Below are 17,931 nucleotides of genomic sequence, written 5' to 3' on the forward strand. Positions count from 1 at the left end.
AAACAGATGCTATTTTTTTTTTTTTTTTTGGTATATGCTGTTTTTCTCTGTTGCTTTTGTGTGTGAATGTAAATGAGTGCAGAAGACTGTCAGTGACACATTTTCATCCTACACACACAGACATGCACATTATATATTTCAGGATGACACTAGTGTCAAAAGCATCTGCTCCATAATAAGAAAGACGCTCCGCTGATGACACACTGAGGTAGGACAGACACAGCGGCAGATGGCTGATCTCTTTTTCTTCCTCTCTCTTTTCTCTCTCACTCTTTCCCTTACCGTACCTTCCTCTCCCCCTAAACCATTTGCCTGCTGCATGCATTGGTATCGCGGATCCTCCTATATGGGTAGAGGGTAATGCTGACCTTTGCACAATGCATGAAAGATCATACATCAAACAGAGTTTTCCCTCGGCCAGTCATGCTATGGAAGACATTAGACTTTTAATTTAATCTTAGAGGGCTACAGAGTTTAAGTAAGCATTTTTTTTTTTAAATAAACAAAAAGAACTCATGCCCTCTGTTGCAATAAGGCATTTTTCTATTATTGGAGCAATTCAACTCCTAAATAAATATAAAATAACTGCACAGCATATTTTTGCTGTTCACAAAAGTTGTGTTCTTACATTTAAAAACAGCAAGATGGAACGCAGTAAAATGGAAATTGAGACGGCTTCTTAAAAGCGAATGAGACACTGCAGTCTCATACACATGTTGCAATAAAAGCAATACAACATATTGCAAGATGTCCATCTGATCTGGATATATTCGTATACTTATATGTATTAAGCATAAATGTCATAAGTATTTACAATGACAATAATTTTTGTTACAATATCTTAATATATGATTTTTTTAAGCGCCCAACACCAACCCTACTCTCAGCTTTTAACCTAACCCTAACATTTCTTGACAAAATAAAAACGTATCAGGCAGATAAATGTATATTAATATAATTGATTTCACAAATACAAATTTTATGATTTTATGAAAATAAATGCATTCAATAAATGTGATGACACTAAACATATCTAAATACTTTCATTGATTAAAAACAATAAAATCAACCTATTATTACAATGAAGTCAATATTTCATGAACCTAATAGGATTCATAAATATTTGTATGTTTCTAAAGGATTTCATCATATCAGTTGACATAGTTATTTAGTATTTCTCTAGTATTTCAATTATATTTGTCTCCAAAGTACTTTTGACCTAATCCAACATTTTGTTTTAGGCCTACCAAATTTTCTCATTATCTTATGCTACACCAGCAGTGAATAATCTCTCTTCATTAAACGAATATGGCCTTAAATGTCTGGTTGAGGAAGAGCGAGATGTACTGCAGCTAAAGGGGCTCAGAGAACCATCTTTCCCAATTACATCTCAGCATTGAGCGAGTCTTTGTTCTCTGTTGTCATGAGAAGGTGTTCATTCAGATCTCTAATGCAGCTGTCATAAACATGCATTCAGCTGCTGGCAGTTTGTTTGTTTCAATTTCTTGCTCATGACAGAGAAAGATGTTATAAAGTAGTTTGACATTCTATATACTCTTTTCATTCAATCAAAAAGTTAGCAACTCCTCTTCTTTGGACCCTGCTAACTGTGCGGGCAAGTGTATGTACTGTATCGATGACCATTTTAAGATGCATAGAAATCTGCATAAAACTGACTGCATTATTTATAATTAATGTTCTGGGTTAAAGTTAAGTTAAAGGTGAAATATTTCATTTCTGCAGCACTTGCAAATGAATCCACCAAAAAAAAAAAAAAAAGTTTCCCTAACCAAACACATTACCCTGCCTCAAAGTCACACTGGTTGCGCAAATGTTGCTGTGCATGTTGTTCAACATACAGAAAAAGGTTGCAAATACTGTAAATCGCTTACTTAAAGTTGTCTCTGCATATTAAGGTGGGATAGGAAAAGGTGTTTTAATACTGAAAAAAAAAAGACACACTTCACCTTTAAGCTCCACTGACGGCATTCGTGATGTCGATTTTCACAGACAGTAATTTTGCCTCATCCATTGACATTTTTGGCTTCTAGCACATAAAAGAGATTTTCATGGGCAAACCGCTTAACCTATCTCTACGATGTACCGTAGACACACAGGACAGCGAGTGAAAGCACAGTGGAGCTGCTCAGCGAGAGTTACCCAAATGATCATGATTTATTTTCAGTGAGAGGGGCCAGTAAGAGAGTGAGAGCAAGAACTTCCATAGAGTACTGTTTCCTGTTTTGTTACACATTTTGGTCTATTTTCTTCCTCCTGGATTAGCCCTTAAAAATTAGAGTGTGACAGTTAAGCAAGTTTTCTTTTGCTGTGTCCTGTCATCCAAGAATAGCTGGATAAACTGCCATTTCAGCATTGTGTTTTTTAGGAAAACGAGTGACCTATTTTTGATTAAACTGGGGGTCATTTCAGTATACTTACGTTTACTTCAAAATCCAACACACTCTTATGGCAATTCACAACTATTTTATGTTTTTGGTGAATAAGTGGCTAATTCGTTTTTAGTTAGTACAATCTCATTTATGATTTATGAATGACAGTTAGGTTTAGGTGTGGTGTAGGGATGGACCTTCATGCTTAGGCTTTTTTCAAAATGTCTGATGAGATTGGGTTGGGAAAGCCATTTAAATCATTTTACTGTTGGTTTGCCCATATGCTTATATATATATATATTACTTTAAAGGTGTCACGGTTGCCTACAGGAGGAGCGTGGAGGGAGGAACAAAGAGATGTGGAGTACATAAACAAGGAGATTTTAATTAACTTCAGAAGGGGAGACACAGGGCAGGCAGGAACACAACATGTAGCACAACATCGATGTTTAAGACCCGACAGAGACAGACTGAACAGACTAGAACTTAAGTACACAGGAAAACGAGGATAATTAACTAAACACAGCTGGGAACAAATGGACCTAATCAGGGAACAGGAACAGGAAGACCAAATAAGGGCATAAACATAACATGGAGCACGTGGGGAACAAAACACAACACAAGACAGAAACAGAGTCTGACAAAAGGCAACATTTGCATTAATATTCCATGTGCAGGGCTTTAACACTGCTGGTAAAATGGGCCCAGATGTGCCATATATGAATTGGGGAGATTAGAGAAAGCGACGGAAAGAAGAAAAGATGGAAACAGAAGTGGTATATATCACTTTACAATAACACCTCAAACACCCTGCTTTAAAACATTTGCAGTGAGAAGTAACTACCATGTCTTGACATGTCATATTTTGACTGCAGACAGCATGTTTGTTGGATTCATTTGGTGTTTTTTTTATGTAATGCTATTTGGATTTTATTACTCCTTTACTTTCTTTCCATTATTTCACCAGCAACTGATTTATACACTGTGATTTGAATCATGAAGGCGTAGTCTGTGAAAGTAAGACCCAGAAACACTATTGAAAAACAATAGCTTTGAGATGTGAACATGTTTTCCCCAAAACATTGTACTTGTCTGAGTAATTCCTCTTCATGGACTCAGTTTATCTCCCCATGTTTGTTGTGCTTGGATTGCTGCCTTGTTGAACAGTGATGTCTTTGCCATACTTGCGTCTGCCAGTTTAACCTGCCATGGTGTCAATATGCTTAGTTGTTAACAGAGTACTGAGAGCTTAATGCAAGCCACTTTATTTGCAAGCGTCGTCTAAACCACAGACACAACAACTTTCAGTGTGAAGTTCAGTCTATTTTGAGTTTCCCCACATAGCCATACCTTCAACCCTTTCCTTTAACCATCTGAACATCTAGTCAACTTTCCATTCACTCACCAGTGCAATCCAACACATTTGATACTTTAGGAGATATAAGATTTGTTAATGATTGTGAAGGCCTTGTTTTATTTGTTTTGGCAGATGTTGTGTGTCTCTTGATCAGTGAGAGACTGCTGTATCGGTGGGTTGTTTTCCTAACAGTTTGTTTAGATAATGTGAATTGCTGAGGGGTTTCATCTTTGACTCCCCATTAATTACGCTGACCTGGATTTAAAGATTTCCTTTGTGAAACTGAATTTTTGTTGTTGTAAATATGTGGGAAAGAGCCAAATCTCTCTCTCTCTCTCTCTCTTAACAGATATAAAGCCTGTAACCTTAAAGAAAAAGGCATAAACTTTATCCTGCACTTAAAAAAGTGATTTTGATTTACAGTAAAAATATGTAAATTTGTAAATAAAATTTTTATTTGAGAAGAAAAATAAAATTTTTAAGTGTTTTACATTGTTTTCTGGAAAAAGTATCAAAATTAAGTGAGTTTAAGCTTAAAAAAGAAAAACAAAATAATTTCCAATAAATAAAGTAATAAATATATAGTTTAGTCATGAAACTCTAGATGGCGCAGGCTGATGTTTTGTTAACGTAACTGATGATATTCAGAGAATTATACGACTCGGCACAAGCTGATTGGTTCATGCTGCATATGCAGCCAATGAGCTTACTGCCTTGCATTTAAATGGCTGGCTAGCATTCACTAGTGATTCCTGCAGCGCGCTTTCAGAGTTTCTCTGAAACCCTCCACCTTCCCCAGCTCCACCTGTATAGATCTGCTACGGGTTATTTTATATGCTATTTGTGCAGCAGCAGTATGTCTTAAATACTCACGGCACCGTATCGCCGTATGCATTGGCAGTAGCAAGTTCCTGTACTTGCTTGCAGCAGCAGCAATAATCTACAACTACAGCAATAACCAACAGCAGCAGCAATTCAGCAGCAGAAGAAGCGTAGCCGATCTATTCCGCCAAGACCAAATACATTAACATTGTCATATCCATCACCATGCTAAAATCTTCAGAGAGTTGTCATGTTTAAAATAAGCTTAATTGTCTTACTTCTTTTGTCTGATATTAGAGTTATTTTATTTACAATCGGATATATATCAAACGATATTGGATATTTAATTGTGCATGTTCATTAAATGTATATTACTTTAGCTGTCATCTAATCTAACATCTAAATCTAATGTAATCTTTTGCAAATCTCAAAATAATTATCCATTTTCGTACTGAACATTGTAATGTTGTGATGACTAAATTTACTTGTAGCATTCAAAAACTAATTTATGTTTTTAGTATTTTATTTTTTATTTAAGATCTTTTAATCTCTGATTGGGAGATTTGAACTCTTGACAACTGGCAAGTGGAACTATGAAAGCTCGTTGAGGCTTGTTACCAATGCAAGATAACACAAATGCCAATGAAAATTATTATTATTATTTTTTTTTTTTTTAGAATAAATAACTTTATAATAAGATTATAATGCTTACCAAATAGAGTGAAGCAGTAATCATGATTATGATTAAAATCTGATTTATTGTGCACTCTATGAGTTTCCATAATTGATTCTGTTATTTTCATAATTGATTATGTTATGTTTATCACTGTGAAGCTGCTTTGACACAATCTGTATTAAATAAAGCACTATAGAAATAAAAGTGACTTGACTATTTATTTAGACACAAAATATAAAATTTTAATCGGTTACAGGTGTATTTAATCAAATCAACTATGAATTCTTAAACACATTTTTTTAAAGCGTTGCTTAAGTGTCTACTGTACATCTATTTAACATTTGACCCATTTAACAACTACCGCACAGCAAACATGGCAAAAACCTACATAGTGAACCTGGCATCAGCTAGAAATCTGCATGATTTCTTCATGCATAATTATGACCTAAATATCCACTTGCCTTCAAAGAAACATTCAGTTTTTTGTGTAAGTTAGCAGTCAAACAGGCCCTAACCTGTCGCAGGCTGTGTGCTACTTCCCAGCCTTGTGAAACTGCACACAAGACATTCTTTAAACTGAAGCATACTAGAAGTCTTTCACAGGTGCTATCTGCTAAAGTCATAAAAATGTCAGCCAGAAGGGAGAGATCTCACAGTATTGAGAAATTTCTTTTCTGTATGTGGAAATACATCTAGGTATCATGGACATGCACATATTTACGCCTTTATATTGACCTTTTAATGTCTGCAAACATGATTAACATCAAACATATGTTATTAAGTAGCATATTATGCAGGCTATATGTACTGTATATTAAATGCACATGTTCTAAAATGGCTTTTTTACACTAGTGTTGGGGAGCAACTATGCTACATTTGTCAGTAGCATGACAGAGTAGTGAGTAGATTTTCCAGTAACAAACTACTTTTTCTAATGACTAGCATGACAAAACAATGATTAAAAGCACTGATTAAACGATAAATTATATCAAAGTATGGTTATATGTTTAAAATAAATTGTCCCTTTACATGTCTTTAGTGAGCTACTATTAACTTTTTCAAAAGAGCTTTACTGTAGTTTTTGCTTAGTTTAAACTGTTAACACTGTTTGTCACAGTCAACAAATGTTCTAATTTTCAGCAGCCTTTTCAAGCTATATTTGACTTTTCACAGTTGTGTGTACAGTTTCGGGATGATTGGTACCTCTTCTAAACCTTAAATGGCAGGCTTCGCCCAATTTAGAATGGGTCAAGTCTGGGGCAGGAAAATTAGAGAATGCAGCTAAAAAACAAGCCAAATACAGTGACATGCTCCAGACCCTGTTTAATCATTTATGTTAAGAATATTATAAGAATAATCTTGAATCAAACATTCCATATTCAGGCTGATTCATTCTCCAACATATCGCCGTAAAAACTAACAGCTGTGAAAAAAATCCAATCTACATTCCAGTCTGACACTGGAGGGCATAAAGTAATGGACACATATAGAAAATCTATGGCCTAAAGGCATAATGTCAGTCTTAACCACATATGGAAATGGGTGAAATGAATCTCAAGCATGTGCATTCAAAATCCAGACCTCTGAATGGAATTCCCTCAAAAAAAATTCCTCATTTAGATTTCCCTGCCTTTCATGTAATCCAAACTGCTTTTCTTATTTACAAAGCCTTTTCTCTTTGACATTTACGACTTGCTTGCTGACTTTATTGTACTGTTTGTCTTTACCACTACCTTCTCTGCTGTGTCTTGCAGGCTTTAAGAGTGTGGTTGAAGTTCAGACTAAAATGTCGGTTTGTGGTGGCCTTCCTGTTTCTCTTCAGTCTATCAGTGGTGATGATATACACCCTGCCTTTTTTCCCATCTGAGCAGAGCAGGCTCAACTTACGGGGCCCCCGCAATAACAAACCCAGCAGGCTGGTCGAGAAGTTGTCTCTGAGACTTTATCTGCCAACGTCTTCATACGAACACAGCAAAACCTGCAAGAACCCTGAAATGAAAGATTCTGCTAAACATCTCCTGATGGTCAACCACCACCAACAATCATTTTCCTCTGGAAAAACAGCAGAGAAAAAAGTATCAACCAAAAAGCCTGCAAAAAGTAAAGCAAACAAAAAAGAACGATATCTGCAGAACATAAACAAGCATTCAGTCAAGCCATTTGCAGCCCGTGCCAAAAGAGGGCGAGCTGTTAAACTAGGAAATAGCAGCAACTCTAACCCAACCATACATCTTCTTCGCTCCAGACATGACCCAGCATTCCCTCAGTCTGCCAGCATCCAAAGCCTCCACCCAAACAACAAGACATGCAGGCACAAATGCACTCCAGATGGGGCCAATGCAAAGAGGCTTGTGGGGCAGTTCTCTGATGCACAGCAGGTGGTAAAACTGAAACAGGCCCCTGGAGGAGCAGGAACACATGAAAGGCAAGCAGGGCCCTCTGAGAGGAAGAGGCCCAAATTCAGAGCAGAAACCAATGACGGGATTCCAGAAGAGGCTGGCATCAAGGTGTCTGCCAATGACTGGTGTAAGGTCTCCGAAGAGACTTTCACTGAAAACTGGAACCAAACCAAAGCAGAGTCTCTACCCTGGCTCAGTGAGGATGATATAAAAAAGATGGCACTTCTCTCCAGAGGCACTGTGTTGAGTAAAGCCAGGCTTCCGGGCCATGGACAAGTCCTTCAGGTTAGATTTAATGAGAAAAAATACATATTTGTTCCTGCAGGGGACAATCATATCACACGCTGTGAGACAGGAAGCTGTGCACTCATAAAACGTCCCAATGACTGGTTCGAGGTGTTCGCCTTTCACCTGGACAGAGTTCTGGGTCTGAACCGGAGCTTGCCCGTAGTGTTGAGAACATTCCACAGTGAGATTCTACCGTACAAATACACCAATGGATCTCCCAGACCAGTGATATGGTGGGATCCCAGCATACAACATCTGTCTGATGCTGAGAATGACCAGAACTCTTTCTCACTTACTTGGACACAGTATCAGACTCTACTTCAGAGCAGGTGTGGTACTCGGGTGCCACTGAACTTTACAAGCTGTGTGGGAGTTCATCATTCAGAGTGGGGGCGGCTGGCCTTGTTTGACTTCCTGCTTCAGGTAAGAGGCACTATTTAAATTAATATTTGGTTTCCACAAACTTTCGAGTTTAATGTGTTATTATATATTTAATGAGAGTAAATGGCATATGTAGGCCTATATTGCAAATAACACAAAAAAGTATGATTATCTTGTAACCTAGGACTTCAACCCACTGTCTTGCGGAGTTATAGCTGGAACCCTGAAACCAGCTAATCAAGGCCTTCAGGATCACTTAAAAAACCACAGGCTAGGTGAGCTAAAACATACTCTGCAAGACAGTGTGTCCCCAGAAGCAGGGTTGAAGACCTAGATCTTATAACATAAAAAAAGATTGGGATATCTAGACCATAAAATAGAAATGAGCTAAATTTACGTTTAAAAGGTTAGGTTATATGACTCTAGTTTATATGCATTTAAATGATGCATTTGACCACTATGGTTAGAAACTTGTATGAGTCACAAAATTTAGGGGGCTGCCAAGTACAAAATTGCCTACCTGCCAAGCATGGTATTTAAAATAATTCATGTTTTCCATTTTAGCATTGCCATTTTTCCTGTTAAAAAGCATTTTGGGTTTCAAACTTGTTTTCTGAACAATTGCCCCATCTGTCATTGGTTAGACCAACTTTAAGTCCTGCATTAAACTAAAAACATTGATTGAGCCAAGATAGTTGTGTGACATTGAGAAAGTCTTTTTAATTAAAACAATACAATCACTGGTGTGAGTTCATGACCTAGTCTACTACCTAATTGTTTAAAACAATGATTGTAATTGATAACCAGGCTGTTAATACCCAGCTTGGACCATAGGAAGGTTTAAAATAACGAAGGATTGCATCTAATTAAATGCGTGCGTTTGACATGTAAATAATGAAACTGTGATTTAGCTTAGTTTAATTATCTCCTCACAACCTACTATTAGCAAGCATGTTATCTATCTTCTTTTTTTCTTCTTCTGGGATTCTAGGATTTTGTGAGCTGCCATCAGCACATCACAGATTTGGCAGAAAACAGGTCATTTTTATAAAAGGGATATAAATTTACAGAGATTTAGCCTTTATTGAAAATAATATTAAATGTTGAATATTAAATGCTGAATAAGTTTTTGCCCCATACTCTGTCCTTTTTCAAATAAATCCCATTTTAAGATAATCATTTTGACTACGTGGTTCTAACATAAATTATTTTCTAACAGTCTTTTTCAAGCTCAATAGTTCAACTTTGTGTATTATTAGTGCTGTCAATCGATTTAAATAAAATAACTAATTACCGTATTGTCCCGAATATAAGACGATTTTTTTTCTTGGAAATACATCTGAAAAAACGCGGTCGTCTTATATTCAGGGTCTAGACTTTGACCATATTTTCTGAAATCAATTGTGATTAATTGTGATTAATCCCACCTAACATTAAAGTTTTTTTTAAATGCTTTTTGGCGTCTTTTTTTATGACTGAAGGCCGGTATGTATCACTGATACTAATACTACTGATGTCTCTTTTAAATAGTTTTTTCCCCCTAATATTTAACCATTGATTAGCCATTCAACATTACAGAATAATTGAGAGCTATCAATTTGAACATTTATTAGACTACTTAAAATAACTTCTAATTTATGTGAACTTAAAACAATCTTCACATAAACCCATTATAATAAATGTGCCCATCAGCAAGTAGGAAATATACAGAAATTGAATAAAGTTATCAAACACTACATTTTTAAATTAAATATAGATGAATCCTTAAAGCTGTAAAAAATTATTGATTTCCTCTTATTTCTTTTGTTGTTTGATTAACAGACATAACAGCAGCTGGGTTATTAGGTTTTTTTTTTTTGCTGCTATTACTTTAAGAGCTGCTGCTGAACATGACGCGGATCTGAAACGCATCTCTTTACATATGGTGCTCTTTACATGGGCGGTTTCCCATGTCGCCCATGCCTAAATCCGCCACTGGATGAGGGAGACTCCAGGACAGGACAGTTTTGAAAACCACTGCATTTCAGAGACATGTTCTTAAAGGGGTGGTTGACTGCTTTTTTTTCTTGGCTTGATTGTGTTTATGGGGTGCAGTGTAACATGTCTTCATGCTTCATTAAAAAAAAAACGCCTTATTTTTCATATATTTTACCTTTATTGTAAGCTGCTGTCTCCATTGTCATTTGAACGCCGGTGGCATAGAAACTTCCTGTTTCTATGATACCACTCCCTCAGAAATACGCAATGTGCTCAGATTGGTTAGCTGGCCCAGTGTGTTGTGATTCGTTAACCGCGTACTGCCCGTTGTCCGGAAACTTCTCTAAAGTCACGCAACATGGCCCCGCCCCCTTTGTTGCATGTTCCCAGGGGCGGGTTTATGTAAATTTCTGGGTTTGTGACGTAACGAACCCAGAAAGTAGCTCGTTGTAGTCCCTACGAGCCGTTTTTGTAGGCATTAAACTGCCAGAATTTTAAAAGACGATATCTCCGTTTGCATAGACCTTTCAGCGCCTTAACTTTGCAGATATTGTTTATGCTCAAACAGCAACATTACACACTATCTAACGTTAAAAAAGTGAACTCGCAATCAACCGCCCCTTTAAATATGACTCATATATAACAAATGCACAGTTTTAAGGCAGGTTTAATTGCATTTTTTGGTAACTTAATGACTTAACTGACGACATAACTACAACATTGCATGTTCTACAGTTTGCGTCAGCGCATTTGTTCGTGCAATTGAACGAGCAAGCACTAACGCGCTCATTTGATTCGTGCCTGGTGCAGAGGTGAAGTTGGAACGCATGTCTGAAAAGTCTCCCGTTTTATGTGGTCGAAAAGACATTCTGCGTCTAAATAAATGCAATTCTTGTCAAGATAAAAAGAGACAGAAGCAGCAGTTGTGAGTGGGGTGGCGAACCCTAGTTCTGCCCCTGCGTTAATTGCATTAAATATTTTTTACGTGTTAAACTGAAAAAATTAATCGCCTGCGTTAACGCTTGACAGCACTAGTATTTATATAATTTAATAATAATTTCTTAGACAAACACTCTTAGACAGGTGAAATATGATGTGGGCAAAGTAGCACAGTAACAAGAGTGCCCACTGAGAGTTTCATTGACTGTGAATGATTATATCTTTAATTTTGAAGAGCACATGAGGATTGTGAGTCAGTATCACCTCATTAGCAAGTTTAGAAGATGTATTTACACTTTCTTCTTTTCTTCCTCTTTACTTTTTGCTCCCCATAGCTGCACTGTTTTTTTTTTGTTTTTTTTTCAAGAACCATAGTTGTCATGGTGACACTTGGTGACACAAAATTGTGAACATAGGTAATGGAGGAAAATGCATGAATCCTTTCTAAAAAATTAAAAAATAAATTAAAAAAACCGCGTTGAAACTGATAGGGTGAAACTTCCTTTGTAATTTTATGATTTTAGGATAATCTTTAGAAATGTACAAATTAAATAACACACTGACATTGAATCTTGGCAGTTGTATTCAATGCTGCTCTTGAAATGTAGTTATGACTCGTAGTTATAATAGTTGGCTGAAGATATTAAAGGAACAGTTCACAAAAAAATTTAAACGTAATTCGCATTGTTTTTTATTAGAAGAGATTTGGAAAAAAATTAGCATTACATCACTTCCTCACCAGTGCAGTGAATGGGTGCCATCAGAATGAGAGTCCAAACAGTTGATAAAATCATTACAATAATCCACAAGTAATCCACACAACTCCTATCAATTAATGTCTTGTGAAGTGAAAAGCTACATGTTTCAAAAGCTACATGTCAGCTCACCAAGTTTCAGCAAATTTGAATTTTTGAGTAAACTATTTCTTTAAATTGCTTTTACTCCTTGGAAGCTAACCTTGGCATTCTTTAACTAATTTTGCGTGATGAGCATCTCTTTAACACAGAACATAACATTTTTCAGAAGGACTTTCTATGCATTTTACATATAATTTACAGCACTGCAAAACTTCTACCATCTTCCTGCTTGATTAAAAACTAGACCAAATCAAGTGTGAAAAAAATCACTCGATGGCAGACATATTGTAGACTAATGTGCCCAAGAATGTGTAATTGCAAGTGCTCATGAATGTGCTTCATGAATTTCTGAGAATAATCTGTGTGTGTGAAAACTGTGTACTGTGAAAAAGTGGGAGAATGGATGGTCCATGAATAATACATTAGATCTTAGAAAAGTCAATAGCTGTAACATGGCCAACAGCTAATAGCTTTGTATTGATCTGGTGAAATCGCTGACTGGGACCCTTGAACACTTGTTCCTCTCTATTCATTTAGCACCTCTGATGACACTGATGTGAAACCTCACATCCTTAAGCACAGAACAGTGTGAAGGACACACTCACTGTCACCATGGGAAACACAAGTCCTTCTGTGTGCCACTCTGAAATGTAGATCAGTGGTTCTCAACTGGTGGGCCACAGGCCTGGCCTGATAGGATCACAGATGGCAGGAAGTAAGATAATGCAGATAATACAATTCAACTAACCATATAATCGTGCACAGTTATAAGACAGCAAATTAAATATGCTAATCAGCATTTGTTATGAGGGGAAAAAGCACTTTGTATACTTTTTGTTGTTGATGTCCAAACCAACCGATTTCACATTGGATTCATTTTTAACACGCAAATGTGCATTTTGGTTTGGAAGTGACCTGAGTAAGTGATGCTTCATGCAATGCTACACAATTGACAATGGATGTAAACCTACGTTGCCAGTGAAATCTCACCAAAGTTTCCCTAATGTGGCTGTGCCTTTACGGTGTCATCATATTAACAAAATTTTATGGGGGAAAAAAAAACTATTTTGTCCATTGTCAAGTTTAGTGATAGTTCAGCTTTCTGTTGGTCAACGTAGCTTATTCAAATGACCAAATGACTAGATTTTGCCCACATAAATTATCCAAACAACAGTAAATGTGACCACACTTTTAAGAACTTCTTAATGTTCCATGACTTTTTCAGGCATAGGAATCATAATCTGATTTAAATTAACCACTGTTATAGATAAAGATGTGTCATGCTTATATTATGCCATTTTATCCACTTTTTATGAGCTCATAAAATGAATTATAGGGCTACTGCTGTGGACAAATAAGGTTAATTATGGATCAGTTTCATGTACTATAATTACATCTGTGTCTTTAAGACAGAGGAGTATGAGGCATGATGGGAAGTTTTGTTCATGTTGTTGGTGAATTCATGGCAGAGAAGTAAAGACGAGGATAGCTGGAAAGCGGAAGATGATGGCTGTTCTGAGGACACAAATCAACAGACAGTACTAGAGGGCTCAGACAGACTTGTGTCTACAACAGAGTGTCACAAAGACGTCACATATGTGAAGCCCAAAAGGGAATGGAAAGTACCCAACCCTCAAAGCATCCTAGGTCTATATGACTTTCTTCTTTCAGAAGAATCTATACGGCTTCCGCGTATGACAGAAACCGGAAGTGAGAGAACAAACGTGTTTATTACGTTTGAAATATGGATATTTTTCTTACAAAAACACATGGATTCGCTACAGGAGGCCTTTATTCACCCCCCGGAGCCGTGTGAGGCACGTTTTATTATGGATGCGGGCGCTTTATTTGACGGCTTGTGGACTGTTCAACTGCAACACCCGCTGACTGCAATGATAGAGCTTGGAATAGCCAGGACAATTTTTAATATAACTCCGACTGGATTCGTCTGAAAGAAGAAAGTCATATACACCTAGGATGACTTGAGGGTGAGTTAAACACAGGCTGAATTAACCCTTTAAATGTATCAGAGTTTTTTTGTTTTTTTTTTACTGTCTGTGACAGCAATTAAGATACACTAGTTTAAAAACATGCTAGTTTGATTAATTATGAGGTAATTTTGTCTTCATTAAGACAATTTTCAATTTCATACAGTTTCCATTCATGTAAACTTAGAGATTCTGCAACACAGGAACTTATGGTGGATCAGTAGTGCACAAAACAGCAAAATCTCCACAACACAACGAAATCGCCTCAGCACAACGGAAACAAGCCACAACACAACAAAATTAGCACAACACAACGAAAACAAGCCACAACACAATGGAAAAAAAAGTCGCATCACAATGGAAACAAGCCACAACACAATGAAATGAGCACAACACAATGGAAATAAGCCACAACACAACGAAATTAGCACAACACAACAGAAATGGTCCTATGCACACAAACATATATATTTGCTACTTTTTAACGCATGAGCTCCTCTTTAATAAATATGGCGCCGCTTCTTTTTAAGTGCTGTTAAAGTTGAATGAGCCGAGGGATTTAATGCAGGGTCTAATGATCTAACGAAATCCAAATTTTGAAATCCAATATATTTTCACGAACCCTTGAAGTTTCTAGTGGACAGTAGTACAATATATATCACTCCATATCATGGTGCCATTTCAATAACGGAGTGTTTACTACATTAAGTGCAACTAACCAGCATTTTTGACATATAGGCTATTTACACTAATTACACTCACCAATGTCTGGTTGGGCCACACAAAATTAAAAATTACGTGCCCCGGGTAACAGAGCAGTGGCATAGAGTAAGGCACATAAAAGTAGCATTTTGACGTGATCGACCAGAGTTAAAGTTCGCTTTTTGCCAGACTCGCTCTTCTCCTTTTTCCCATCACATATCAGATCAGAAAGGCATTTACTTTCAATGTAGAAAATATTCGAAAAGTGGAAATAATGTGCATAAGGAGTGTTTAATTCTAAAGTATATCGGGGCTAGGGTGGAGGGCTTTATTGTCCCAATATTTTTAGAAATATAATAATTTACTCTCTACATTACTATTGCATCCTGTTAATGTACAACAAAACTGAGGTGCAAACATCTGCCACTATATAGACTAGGCCTATAGCCTATAAATAATAGGCTATCTAACAACGATTTACACTTATTGCAAAGAAAATACATAGTGTAAATAGAATTTATTGCTATTTCACTTAGTGTAAACAGTATATCCATAAAATACTTTCTATTGTCAATTAGTGTAAACAGCATCTAAAATATGCTACTTACACTGCAAATTGCCACTGCCTTCTATAACTAACATGCAAGCTTTTTATAGTGGTAATGGACTAACAAAACCTTAATTTTGAACAATTTACTATACCAACCAATGAGTTTATGGACTCTTGAACTTGCACATATTATTACTGCTGAATTCATTTCATAACGCTGTTTCTCGCAACCACGTAAATGATGCTTTAAAGCTAAAATTTGGGCTTCGTACTAGAGTTAATGGTCTAAAAATATTACTCAGAGCTTTTACTGCACCAGGATTTTTAAATGACACTTTAAATTCGCATAGCCATATAAATGACTTGGTTAATGGTTTAAAAAACGGTACTAAAATGCCCAAATTTTGAATTTCGTTAGACCGTTACCTCTGGTATAGTCCTTAGTTTTAACGCATCCTCTATAGTGGCGAAAGGGAGCGGGAGCATTTCCGTTGTGCTGCAGCGATTTTGTTGTGTTGTGTCTTGTTTCCGTTGTGCTGCGGCGATTTTGTTGTATTCTGGCTTGCTTCCCTTGTGTTGTGCTAATTTCGTTGTGCTACGGCGATTTCGTTGTGTTGTGAACTACTGGGCCACTGTAGGGAACTAAATTAAAATATGCAATTTTTTTTATACTTTATTTTCGTGACAGAACTCATTAAAAGTCTAAATACCAAACAGTATGGTCTTGAGAGCACACTGAAAATCCAAGATTTAAATCTGAATTATCTATACTGTTAACCTATCAGAACTTGTAAATGACATCAACTGATCATCCATATGACTATAAGTACTAGTGTTTCTGTATTCTAAGTTAGTTTGAGGCTGCACCTTGGTAGTGTGGAGAACTCTGTCTTCAGTAAATGGTCAATGGGTTGAACTTCAAATTTGACTCCTGGTCTGCACTGATCATCTTTGAGCTTCACTGAGCATATTGGTCTCTCTACGGGGTTTAACTGTAAATTTCCTTGCTTCTATTTGTAAAGGGAATCACTTAATAGAACCAAAGGTGAGCTTTATTACACAGCAACGTGGTCAAAACAGGCAAGGTCAAAATCCAGCAAACAATGTAATCCAAGGCAGAGAGCAAAAGAATAATCCAGATGAACAGGCAATGATCGAAATCCAAGTGAGCAGTCCAAAGTACAAAACAATGAAACAAGGCAATGGCAAATGAAAAACGCTTGGTAGAGTCCGCAACAGTTAAACAATACTTCACCATGTGAGTCAGAATGTGTGAAACTAAAATAGTCCTTCTAAGTGGAAACAGCTGTGCATGCAATTAGTTCCTGGCATGGGGTGTTATGGGAGATGTAGTCCGTGAAACAATGGTACAGGTAAATGATGGAGTGCCCTCTAAAGGAGCACATTGGCACTCCAGTAGGAGATCGTGACAATATTACATTTAAAAATTGCCAAATTATATTGCCAAGTTTTACACAAATTGTGTCAACGGCAGGTCAAGTGCTGCTGTCATTAAAGCAAATTCGGAAATTCATGCTATTTTACTTTTTTTACTCAAATTATTATTCTGAATATTCGAAATATAATTTGTAATTACTATGTTTTTGTTAAAAATGTGCTAAAAATGACTGTATACCAGTATGTATAAAGGCACTGCATAAACCCAACATAACTCAAACCAGTGGCAAAGATGACTGCATTAGTTTCTGAACAAAAGGTCACATTAATCAGAATATTCAGGGGCTGTGACATGGAAATGTCTTCAACAGAAATGCTCTGTGGCATTCACCATGGTTGACTAGCAGCACTGGGCTAGAACATTACGTAAGCGAGCCCTAAGGTAATCACAGTACTGGCTGTCTGAGGAAAGAGAGCACAGATTTGAGAATGATGTGCGGCAAGAACACAATGTGTGTTGACGACTGTTTGCTTCTGATACTGCCAACTGACAGCAGCTGTCACAGACACTGAGCTGATGTTAAAAATATTAGTATTTTTAGTATAATATCAGCATGTAGACAAGTGACATGAACATCTTGTCTAGCTATTTTTAAGGCATTTATATATCCCATGAAACACAACAGATGTTTAGCAGAATGTTAAGGTGCTCTTTTCCATACAAAAACTAGTTTACACTTTAAAGGTCCAAAATAAATAAATTATTTATTTATTTAAGTATGAGCCATAAATGAGCCATTTTTAACCATAGAGTATGTGGTTAAAAATGTGAGTCTTCTGAAGCTAGTTTTGTGTGATGAACAGACCGAAATATAAGCTGTTTTTGATATTGAATCTTCCTCTCTACGCTAGTTCTCAAATCTCTTTTGCCCTTGCATCATGTCAGGTTTAACAAAAATAAGACAAGCACCATATAATTAAAAAAGTAAATGATGACAAAATGTTCATCATTTTATTTGAACTTTAAACCTTTAAATCCTCTAAAGTGCCCCAGGTGAAAAAGACGTAGTATTAAATGTATTAAAAAATATACTTGAAATTCAAGTAGTATGTTTATAATACATTTGTATTCCCAACATGCTTATTTGAAGTGCAATAAAAATATATTGAATTGCATTTTAATATATTTCTAAAAAGTATACTAGAA

General features: G+C 36.5%; 1 protein-coding gene across 1 annotated transcript in view; it reads left to right on the plus strand.

Annotated features, from left to right (window-relative positions):
- LOC107751903 (protein FAM198A-like) overlaps positions 1-17,931 on the plus strand; it is a 31,496-nt gene that overhangs the window by 8,565 nt on the left and 5,000 nt on the right. Inside the window, exon 2 of the mRNA XM_016567675.1 lies at positions 7,000-8,355. Within this exon, the coding sequence (XP_016423161.1) occupies positions 7,000-8,355 (1,356 nt within the window). The remainder of the gene's footprint in view (positions 1-6,999; positions 8,356-17,931) is intronic.

This window comes from Sinocyclocheilus rhinocerous, unplaced genomic scaffold (assembly GCF_001515625.1).
Source record: "Sinocyclocheilus rhinocerous isolate Xijiao unplaced genomic scaffold, SAMN03320098_v1.1 scaffold752, whole genome shotgun sequence".
Lineage (NCBI taxonomy): Eukaryota > Metazoa > Chordata > Actinopteri > Cypriniformes > Cyprinidae > Sinocyclocheilus > Sinocyclocheilus rhinocerous.